The 11,722-nt window shown below is 45.7% G+C and overlaps 1 protein-coding gene across 4 annotated transcripts in view; it reads right to left on the bottom strand.

Annotated features, from left to right (window-relative positions):
- The window catches only part of USP49 (ubiquitin specific peptidase 49), an 83,456-nt gene continuing 71,734 nt past the window's right edge, over window positions 1–11,722 (bottom strand). For all 4 annotated transcript variants that reach the window (XM_032409838.1, XM_032409837.1, XM_032409834.1 and 1 more), the window contains 5 exons: window positions 9,578–10,940; window positions 8,069–8,273; window positions 4,837–4,945; window positions 4,073–4,278; window positions 1–3,091 (listed from right to left, as the gene is read on the bottom strand). In XM_032409838.1, coding sequence (XP_032265729.1) covers window positions 2,901–3,091; window positions 4,073–4,278; window positions 4,837–4,945; window positions 8,069–8,273; window positions 9,578–10,912 — 2,046 coding nt within the window. In that variant the 5' untranslated portion in view covers window positions 10,913–10,940 and the 3' untranslated portion in view covers window positions 1–2,900. The remainder of the gene's footprint in view (window positions 3,092–4,072; window positions 4,279–4,836; window positions 4,946–8,068; window positions 8,274–9,577; window positions 10,941–11,722) is intronic.

Below are 11,722 nucleotides of genomic sequence, written 5' to 3'. Positions count from 1 at the left end.
ACTAGCATGGGTGCTCATCTCAGAGGCAACCACAAGTATGAGGGTCAAACTAGATTGAGGTAAAAATCCTTTTTGAGGGCCAGGGTGCATTCATCTTGGCTGGCTACAGCAGAAAGTAAACACACCAGCCAACTACAAAGGGTTCCTGGAACGGGATTCTAACTACTTGCCTGGGAGAAGCAGGCCCCGTAAGGTTCAGTTAGGAGATCTCGGGTTTGATTTGGCAGCATCTAGTCAACGTCTACCTGGTTCTTATCTTCTCTTTAGAATGTTTCAGTTTAAAGTAAGATGCAACTAAAAATCCATCTACTTCCAATATGTAAATAAATTAAAGGCAAAGGGACATTTCCCTCACAACAGCCATTGGCTTATGCAGCAGGGAACTCTTTAATAAAAATCTCCATAAATACTAACTTCTCCACAGCGTCTGGTGCTGCTGCCTCTGGGTACCTGAGGTGTGTGACTGCAGGGGCACCTGCGAGAGTACGCAGCTCAGTGAGGACTCTGGGGGTGCTTTCTACTCCAACTCATTTTAAACAATTTTACTAATTTGATAACAAGGGTGCTCAGCTAAGTTAAGCATTTATTTCACAAAGTCCTTAAATCTGCTTAATAATTCTTATAAATATTTGGTATAAAACTATTTTTAAAAATTAAATTTGAAGATCTTTTAATTTTCCATTAAATGTTCATTTTTCTTAAGTATTTCCCCCTGGACAGCCTGAGGGATGAAGTAGATGCTCTATTTAGTTCTTTTCCATTTGTAAGTTCTCTTTTTCTAGAATAACAAATATAGCATTCAAAGAAAGATGAGGCACAATTTGTATTTTCCTTTTTACTCTCCTTGGGGTTTTGCTTATTTTTTTTGTTTTTGAGTAAATGGGCTTTTCCATTGCCATAAGAAGTCATCATCAATCCTGCCAACTTAAAAATGTGGATCTAGAGTATAGCTTTACCTCAGAGCCTCTGGCAGCATGGGCAGCTGTGACACTTTAAAACAGTGTCCAGGAGAGGGTGAGCCCGGGCCAAGCTTGTACAAAGAAGCCTGCAGTAGACAATATAAACCAAATAGCATAAAAAATGCCATACGCTATCGCTTCCAAATAAAAGCTAAATATTACAGAAACCTCACAGTGTTGGAAAAAGCAAGTTTAATTTAAAATATAGTCACTCCCCCTTCTTTATCAGGGTGAGCCATTTTCTGTCTGAATTTCCTCCATGTCTCAGTGCTGTCTGACAGGTCCTATGGGAGAGTCCATCTCAAAAGAGGTCAACAGCAAATGCTACAGATCTGCTCTGGAAATGGGGCTCATCAACACCCCCCCCTAAGCTACGACTCTCATTCTTACCCGCTCTTTTCCCAACCTCCCACCATTCCCCAAACTCCCTCCACATCTGCTTCCTTCAAGTGACAACTGTGACTTCTACCTGAATTGAAACATTAATATGATACACTCAGTCAGAAGATGAGCATTCATAGTGACAGGCTGAGGTGGGCTGCAGCAGCCCCCGCAGTCAGAGTTCCGGTTTGCGTTCACTTTTACTGCAGGACTGAGAAGGGAAATTCAGTGGTGCCTGATGAGGAGGAGGGTTTCCATCTGGGCAATTTCATTCCACTTAGAAACTGACCCCGTATAAAAGAAATATGTATTTCACTAGCACTTAAGTAAAGGACAGGGCACTCTTTTTTTTTTTTCTCTCCGATGGACTGAGTGTAGGTGGGTAAACAAACAGTAGGGATTATCAAATTTGGGAGGAAACAGGCCAGGACCAGCAGCAATGAACTGTTCGGACATATGGGGGCAGATTCCTAAGCCCTAGGAAAGCAGAAGTTCCCAAACCTTGTGCTGAACAAGAATGTTCTAGCCCTCCAGGTGCAAGAAAGAAGCTGCAGGCTAAGAAAAGCTGCATGCTGCACCAAGGTGAGAACAGGTGATGGGCATTCAGATAAGGCCTGGACCACCAGCTATCCCTGCATACCCTCAACTGAGTTCTGAGACAGCCTCAGACAACTGGCCTAATGACCAGTTTACACCAAACCATGTGCTTACCCTACACCCGAACCAGAGACATGCTACAGAACTGGGTAGCCAGGGGTGCCCTTAGGCTCAGCATGCAACAAAGAACAAGTCATGGACCAGTTTATTGCTTCCCCATATGAACTGCTCCTTCTTTAGAATGAAGGGACGTTCATGCCAGTCTCAAGATGATGTGGAATGATTAAATGACAGCAGCAGCCAGGGAGGGTAGGACACTTGAAAAACCTCCCGTTTTGCATGGGGCAAATTTGCTCTATGCATCTCATTCCACTCTTCCACTGCTATCCCCTAAAAAAAGGAAGTCTGGAAGTTTTCAACCCTTTGTGGGGTTGAAAGGGGTTTCAACCCTTTACTTCCTTTGTGGGGACAAAGCATTATTCACCTCCTGCCTTGTAACCAATCCCATCCAGCAAACTGCCAGCCCAGGGCCCCACCTCACGTGCTCTGTCCAGGGCTGCTCACATCAGGAGGGTTCTTCTGGGGCCGCAAGGAAGTCCTGATTAGTGGGGGAATCGTGTAATGGAAAGAAAACATGGCTGCTCTCCCGGCTGCATATGATCAATTTACCCCCTCTTTCCTCCACCCAGATCCTCTCTATTCAGAAGCAACTGATGAAAGAATCTTCATAGAAGTTACTCCTTTTGATTTGTTATCAAAGGAGGGAATTCCCAAATCCATTCAAAAGAAAGTGACTACAGATTTTATGATAGAACATGAATCACCTAGCACCTTCTCTGCTGTAGCCCCAGTGAGGCAAACCTAGTACTCTGTTCCTGCACTAAACCTTATTTCCTGTAAGAGGAAAGATATATGAACACCAATAGTTTAAAAGCAAGCCAGTCCTTGAAACGTGCCTCCCATTCAGGGGAAGGGCCGTGGTCTGCCCTCATCGTTGTTGCTGGACTGCACCTGAGCTTGGAGTTGGGTTTCTGAAATTCTTGCATTGCCCTGAACTGTTCTTTGAGTGTAAAAAAGGATGTAGGCTTGAGTTTTGCACACTTCCTCGACACTGCATACATTCAGCTTTGAGTCATTGCAGTGGACCCAAAAACCTAGGAAACCAAAGGAAAGAAAGAGAGAAAGTGACTACCTCACTCATATTTCCAATCGGCAGGCAAAACCGGGAGATGAAGAAAGGGACAGAGGAGTTCTGAACAGAACCAACCCCTGACTGGTGGGGCGTGGGTTGGGGAGGGGGTGTGGAAGACTGGTAAACGAAACCAACAGACTTTCCTGCGACCACCGGCTTTGACTCCACCCAAGCCCACCCTCGATACTACTTACAGTATCGACTGACTGTAATTTTTGTCCTCATTTTATTCAGGTTCTTTCATTGCCCACTAGGGCCTTCTACAAAAGTAGCCTGAAGATTGGGGGCTAAGAGATGGGAAGAGGAGGGGCGAGGTGAAATGTACATGGAGGAGTGATAAAGGGGAATTTAGAAGAAATAAAAAGTTATTTCACCCCAGCTGCCTTAAGGGCTGAGGGGTTCCTGACAAAAAACACAGCCGCAGCCCACCCACCTCAGTGCACAGTAGCTGGGACGCTGTGCTCTGGGGGGACAAGGACTGAAAGCTCCTTCAGCGGGGCCCTTGTACCCCCCATACCTCCTATGGTAAGGACATAGGAAGTGCTCAGGAAACGTCTTCAGCTTTATTGGGAGCTGGGGCTGGTGAGATTCATACAGTATCTCCATGAGGTTATGAAAGTCATAGCATTTCTGCTTAACCACGAAGGAAATGGAGGTCTGCAGAAGTATTAATAACAATGAGAAACCTCTAAAATTAATTAAGCATTATGTGCTAGGAACCATGCTAAGTACTTTTATATGTGTTGGTTCCTGTCAATTCTTAGAACAATCTTCTGTTGTCACTTGGTGATATATCCAAAATTTGAATTCAACTTTCATAATTCTTTCCACTAGATTTTCATGTATGTAATATCCCTATAGATGAAATAAAAGGAAAGCAATGGAATGTGGACACGCCAACCCTTTTCCGTGTCCCCCACCCCACAGAGTCAAGCGCACGCACCTCCCTCTGTGTTGTAGCAATAGGCTGTGTAGTGTCCTGAGCCAAACCCTTTCCCGTGATGCATGACCACTGCGGAGAGATCATAGGCAAAGGTCTCTTTGTCAAGAGAGGAGAGCATGTCCCTGCAGCAGTAAGGTTCCATGGTTAATACCTGGTCAAAGACGACATGGACCCCAATCTTCTCTCGATGATTACGGCCAGACCACCTAAAGCATGGATATAAAGTTCATACTAGTCAAAAATGGCATACGTTATCCTAGGTAGAGGAAGGTAAAAAATGGAACTGAGAAAACATAACCTTCAAGGTGTGGCTTTTGCATCAATAAAACAGTGATCAATGCCCACATATATTTCCTGTGAATGTTCCATGATGTACTCTGAAACTAGAAATCCCTAAAACAAGCAGTTGGGCAATAATCTTTTTGTAGTTTACTGTCTGCCCTTCTTTTCACAGATTATGTCATACTTGGTTCTGAAAATGACTCTTTATAAGCCCAAGTGGGGCTAGAGAATCTCCCAAGCAGACACCCAGTGCAGGCTAGCTGATGAGACAGGGTCGTGCGAGCTGAAGCCCTGTCCTGGGCACCCCCATTAACATGCCTTCCTGGGCAGGAAGCATTCAGTCGCCATGGAAAGTGCAAGGTCTCTAGGGAATAGGCTTCCCCTCCCAACACCAAAGAAGACATCTGCCCTCACCAAAGCCTTTGAGGCAGCTATCATCCCCACAGCTCACAGCCACCTGGAAGGCCCCAGAGCAAGCTCACCTGAATCTTTTAAGGTGCAGCCGGAGGACCTGAGGTAGTCTGTAGATCATTAACTGCTTTCTAGCTTCACTCAGAACAAGGGGTTTGGGATTGGATTTTCGTCGTTTGCCTATATGGTTTGGGAAGGTATAAGACATAGATGGTGAGGAGTCTCGTTCTTTCCTGGCTATGGCAGAGACAATGACTTGCCACCCAATATGCTTTCTCCTTATTTCTCAGTACTGGGACCTCAGTTTCATCTGGGGCAGTGCTGTGACCCTCTGTCAGACTGCATTTCCCAGCCCCACGTGCCTGCCTGGTGTGGCCATGGCAGTTCTCCCAGGCTCGGAAGGGATGACTGGGTGGTGGCACTCTTAGGGTGACTGTAACTGTTCCTCTTGGACCACGAGTTAACCCTGGGGTGGAAGCCTTGAACTAGTCAAGTTGAAAGGTGAAAAGAGCTTGGGTCCCCAGTGACCATGCAGCTACTATGCTAGTCCTTGAATGTCCTTCAGACTTCTTTTATGGAACAGGAAAAAAAAATTATATCCTATTTTTAAGTCATTATTATTTGAGTTAACTGAAAAACAGCCAAACCTAATCCTGATACAGCCACTCCCCAATTTTTGCATCAGCAACCTCCAAAACTGGTATGGTTTTGGGTGGTATATTCCTGATATCAGGGATTTATTAATAGAATATACTGGAAGGTCACTGCAACAACATGCACGCAGAGTAGATGCATGTCAGGGTTCTATGCCTTTATATATGCGCTTATCACTTAAATTATGATGCACCAGAATGTAACTTGAAAAGTTTTTGTTTTCATCAAGTAGGCCTAATTCTGTTTCCTGCTCACAGCTAGTTGTATGCTGTTCAAAACTCTCAACCTCAGTTTCCTCTCCTGTAAAATGGGGAATAATGCATATATTTCAGGCTTGGGGAAAAAGTAAGAGGGTACAGGATTACCAAAGGACAGAATATTTAAACAGATTCTTTCTTCAGCATGATTTGTTTGTGACATATACAAGTATTAGAAAAGAAACTGCTGGTTTTATAGTTTTATGCTGTATCTAGGTTTTGAAACATGTTTCTTGGATAAAAGCACACGGCTGGACATGGAGGACAAGGTAGACAGACTGGCCAAATTCATCCAGTCCAAAGCAGAACCAGTGCTCAGACTCTCATTTTGTTTCTAAAGCTACTGAATTGTGAGGGGAATGCATTTCTAAATTACATCAAATAAACAACGGAAATAAAGTTCTCTTAATTTCCATCGGAAGCCTTCTCTATACCCATTTACTGATGACTGCTCGGTTATTATATTAATTAGACTGGTGAATGGATGGGAATATAAAACTAGTGGTTCACTGTGGTGCCTGCTAATGGTCTTTGAGATATCATGGTCTCAGTGTCTGAAGAGCTTGACATCTAAGTCCTGTCTGTACCACTCATGAAAGGCAGCAAATCACAGCCAGATGATGCTTCACGGGGCTCCCTGGGACAATAGGATGTGGAGCTGCTTGTTCTCATAACAGACTGCAGCAGAATGAGTGTGCCAGAGAACCTTTCAGTAGGGCTGGTGGTCATGATATGTGGGGGCATGAACAGAAAGAGAATTCAAAGAGGGGCCTGACCTTATTTTACATTCTAATTCACCAGCAGATTTTCGAAAATTATTGCCTGGGAACCCTGGCAGTGACTGCCACTCTCAGTAGAGGGAGTATGTGAGCTAAGATGAAGACAATATAGAATCCGGCTTTGTTTCCCTAAAATGAAATTCACAAAGAAAAAGAAATTACTGATTCAACTGAGATTGATCAGGTCTGTCTCCATTCGATTAAGCTGGCCACATGGAGAGGTAGAAGCCTGGTAGTTTTGAAACTTCACAAGCACATTACAACAATGCATCTCGTACCTTTTGCCATAGCTTTCCTTCCCTGCTACTATTTGAACTTGCCTAGAGAAATCCTGATAAATTGGTACATCTGGCAACCAGAAAAACAATCCTTTTTTGCAAAAATAAATAAAAGTATTTCCTCCCTAATCCGCCTTGTCCGAGAACGATGGAGTTAAAGCTGTTAACATCCTTCTGTTCCACACAAGTAAAAAGCTTTAGGAATCACTACCTTAAAAAAATCAGATAGATACTGCTCTAATAAGATAATTTAAGTCACGACCTTTATATCTCAATAAGGAACAGGGCAGGTGACTGTAGTTATCCAAGTACATCATTTCAAATTTTGTTTAAAAATGGCAGAATAGTATCAAGCATGACTTTTTATTTTTGTCCTGACTCTTCAGGGACAATAGGTTTCCCACAGTTCACTATTTTAAAAGACCATATACAAATATTTTAAGGGTCATCATAAGATTGTGGTTCTCAAAACTTGTAGTCCAAACTATTTTATGGCTGCAAATTGATTTCAAGATATCTACAAAATCCATTAATTTTAGTTTCCAAATCTTGATATGCCAAAAAACTCAAACTCGAGCTTCTGAGTATTTGCTCCGCATTTCCTCTGTACGTGCTGGGTTAGCAAAAGCACTAAGTGTTAGTGTGGCAAGATGGAAGGAGCTCTGCAAAAGGTGCCTATGTAACCAACCACATGCAAAGAGTTCCACTTTAAAATGAGCGCCGTGACAGAGAAATACTCTTATGACCTTCCCCAGATGCATGGCATGTGAAGGCATATGAAGAAACAAATATAGAAAGTAACCATGAAGCTGATGCACCTTATGACTTGCCTTCCTGGTCTCGTACCAATCTATTGCATCGATTCTGACGATTTGCAGATTGAAATCTGCAAATTCAGTACAAGGCACACATTTCTGATACTGTAACCCTCAAACAAGCTATGCCACCTGACTTTAGATGAAATCAGAACTGTCAGATCTAGGTTCATGAATTTAAGCAGGACCCTTGTAGCACTACGAAGCTAAGTACTCACGTTCTTAGAGTCCCCATTTCAGGATCCACACTTTCAAATGCCTCCCAAGATAACAACTAATGTCAATCACAGCAGGAGTCAAAGGAAGCCCAACTCTTAGGTTTTGTTTTGTTTTTTAACATATGATGTCCACATGCTTGTTTTCAGGAAAATGGGAGAAAAAAAATCTTTAAAAGATGCTTTAGAACCACTCAATATTATCAGTGTTACTTTTGACTAAAAGAGCAAAAACAGCACCTTACACCGATCTTCCAGATGCACGTTCCCCTTCTCCCTCTCCACTTCTACCCCCCAGCACTCACTGTTACACTGGTCACAAGCGTAGATTCTCCCTTCCAGGGCCTCTGTCTCTGTGAACTTGGCCAGCATCTCAGTGAGCAGGCACTCTGTCTGATTCAAAGGGACAAACCCCTTTTCTATGCAGTGATACCGTTCAGGGAATTCCAGGGACAGATCCCAAAAGGGCTCAATGGTATTGGATTTATAATTGCATGATACACATGTGACCTAGAATGAAAAGATTGATTTACAGGTTATATAACCTCCATGTTTCCCACATACATTTTTGCTCGATTTGTACAAAACACATATCTTAGCAAAAAGAAGCATAAGTTTTCAAAAAATTTTAATTATATTAAAATAATAAATGTAGCCTTAAGAGCATTAGAACATATTACTGTTGGTATACATTTCTAACTATGATGCTAGCTGGAACTGGAAAACCACACAGCACAGAGATTATTACCCACCCTTTCTCTTTCTCTCCCAAAGCATGCTCTACCATTCAGTGCTGTGGCAGTACACACTGGAAGTTATCATGGGACCATTCTTGGATCAGTCTGAGATAGAGAATTGGCAGATTCCTGTCTGCTTCTCTCATCCTCACTCCTTCCTCATCCAGACTTTGCTACTTCTACCCACTCCAACTTGCCTCTCTTTTTTGCCCTTGTTTCTGGCAGTATTATCCCTACACAGATCCCTGTATTCAAAGAGCCTCAAAGTGCGTTATGATCAGACCTCCTCTCCCACTATAACCTTCCCAGATGCACTGTTCTTCCTGTGGACCCACAGCAGGTAGAGGAAGTGCCCATAAGTACACCCCCTTTACATGCTAAAAAACAAAAGCCTAATAAAACTCTTCCCAACCCATTCATCATTCTTTTAAAACCCTAAATACTGAGACACATACCTCAGTAACATAATGTAGATGTTCTACCTGAATCCATTACGTTGCCCACCTTTTTAACTCTAAAAATTCTTTCCGCACATTCTCACAAAATCTTATCTATGAGTCTTTGCTTATGTCCCTACATGGCCTACGATCCAGAAGATGAGAGGGAACAGAAGGGGGACTTGCTTAGGCCTTTGGCATCCTCCTAGCCATCTCCCTTCCTTGTATGTAAAGAATGTTCTGGAAGGAAGAAGGCTCTTTCAAACTGTGAAACCAGGGTTATAGGCAAACTTCAATTTCCTGAAATTGATCAAGGATGGCACACCAACAATAGGTTCTTAATTATAACGAGGATATTATGTTACCTATATTGTCATTAAAGGTTAAAGACAGTCACTGAAAATGACGTGATACAGCAAATTCAACTAAAAATCTGCCCAGAGGACGCAAGTTCACCAACAAGGCCATTACAACGCACAGCACGAAAGGTACAATGGCCACCCTCCGTTACGCGGCATTACAGCAAATGTTGGCTATCCTCGTCCGCCCAATAACCTGGCGGAGGCACTCACGGGAAGGCCAAACTCTAACCAGCCAGCCTCCCTGGGCGGAGAGTCAGGGGCAGGGTGGGCCAACCTACCTGACTGAGTAGCTGCCCGTGGAATATGGTGTTCACCACCTTTAAGACCTGTTTGGTGAGCTTCCTCTGGGAGAAGGGGATGAGGATCCGGCGCGTGGTGCCCTCGGACTCGAGCTCTTGCTGCACTTTGTGCAACAACTCGCAGAGGAATTCCTGCGCATCCTGCTGGTCATAGCCGCGGAAGGCGGGGATCAGGCTCCACACGGAGTGAAGCATGGCGAAGGGCGACACCAGGGCCCACTTCCCGGACCACATGACTCGGAAGAGGGTGTGCAGTTCGTGACAGAGGGAAATGTGCTTTGAGCTCGGCTCCTTGTTCTGGATGAGTTCTAGGCTCCTGATGGAGGCCCCGCCGTTGAAGCAGAGGCCCTCCCGCTCGCACGCCTCGGCCCCATCGCTCCTGGCCGACAGCTCGGTGGCCGAGCCGCCGGCGGGCCTGCCCGAGAGCGGAGCCTTGCCGTTGGGGGCCTTGGGAAACAGCTGTTGGGTCTGGGAAGGGTCGAGGTTCAGAAAACATTCGCGGAACTTCTGGAGGTGGCTGAGCACCTGCAGGATGGAGTTCATGTAGCAGGTGTTGCCCAGGTTGCGCAGGCCCGTGACGCCCGGCGCCATGGCGGGCGCGCGGCGCGGCGGCGGGCGGCCCCCAGCGGGCGCGCGCGGCGAGGCGGGGAGAGGGGTGGCGGCGCGCGGCGCGTGCAGCAGCAGGCGCGCGCTCTTGCGCGGAGGGGCGCTGGCCAGCTCCTCCAGCAGCCGCCGCTTCACCTCGCGCCGCCGCTGCCGCGCCTCCTCCTTCTTGCGCTCCAGCGCCTCCTCCTGCCGCCGCTGCTCCAGCTTCGCCTGGCCGCGGGAGCTCTTCTCGAACCAGAGCCGCAGCGTCTTGGCCAGCAGGCGCTGGCGCCGGTACCACAGAGCCGTGAGCATCTGCGGCTGTCCCTGAGGAGCGCGCTGCGGCGGGACGGCGTCCTCGCCCGCGGCCATGGACCGCAGCGTCCGCCCGCGCCTCAGCGGCGGGTCCTGCTTCTGGCCCCTGACCGCCAGGAGGGAGCTTCTGAGCAGCTTCAAGTCCCCCTCCGGGTTATCGTTGAGCACGTAGTCCTTGCACAGGTAACAGAACACGTACAGATCCCGGACCTCCATGGCTAGCGGGTGCCCGGTCTCCTCAAAGTGTTTCAGGGCGTGATCCTCGATGTAGCGGCCGCAGGCCACGTGGGAGCACTTGAGACAAGCCCACACGGACTCGGTGGTGGCGCATTCCCTGCAGCACCACTTCTGCGGGTTCAGGATCGAATGGTCCTGGGCGAGCCGCAACCGCCCGACATGTTTGCATCTATCCATGTCTTACAGAAGGCTCCACTCTTTCAACCTGGCACCACAGAGCCCCCAGAAAGAGAGAAAAAGAGAGAGAGAGAGAGAGGTTTCAGCAAAACATTTCCCTAGAAAAAGGCTTGCAACTGCCATTTTCAATTCAATACTCGTTACTTTTCAATGCAAAATTGGTTCCTTTGGAAGGAAGTTAAAAAAAAAAAAAAAGAAATACTGGGGGGAGGGTTTAGCACCAAGTTGAATCTTTACATTTTCTAAGCCTGTACTAATTCTTAAATATCAGCTAATTTTTATGCGAGGCTGATTTGTACTCCTGAGGAAATGGCATTACCCTTAGTTCACACTGTACTCAACTGGCCACCAGGGGAAAGAAACTTGTATTCTGAACCATCTCTGAACTGATGATGTCCTGGAAGTGAAAGCCTCTATATCTTGTACTGATCAAGATCCTAGTTGTATGCACAAAGGGGCAGAGGGGAGGAGAGACATGTTTCATATACCACTGAGAGATGAAGACCCTCAAAAAGGCAATCTTAGGTCGGTTTCAATGTATTTCAAAGCAGAGGTAACAGGATAAGATAAAGGTAAGAAAGAGAAAGTCCTCTACAGTACAAAGTATCATTTTTATTTTCTTGAGTCCAAAGAACCTCTCTAAGGAGGTAGTGTGTAAGCCTCAATCTAAACAACTTCTTTCAAAGTAGGCTCTACGCCCAATGCGGTGTTCAAATTCACAAGCCCAAGATCAAGAGTCACATATTCTACCAACTGAACCAGCCAAGCGCCCCAATCTAAATAACATTTTATAGGTCTACTATGGTCTGA

The sequence above is a fragment of the Phoca vitulina genome, unplaced genomic scaffold (assembly GCF_004348235.1).
Source record: "Phoca vitulina isolate PV1807 unplaced genomic scaffold, GSC_HSeal_1.0 scaffold11, whole genome shotgun sequence".
NCBI lineage: Eukaryota > Metazoa > Chordata > Mammalia > Carnivora > Phocidae > Phoca > Phoca vitulina.
Note: the sequence above shows the minus strand (reverse complement) of the source record. Positions and strands in the feature narration are given on the sequence as shown.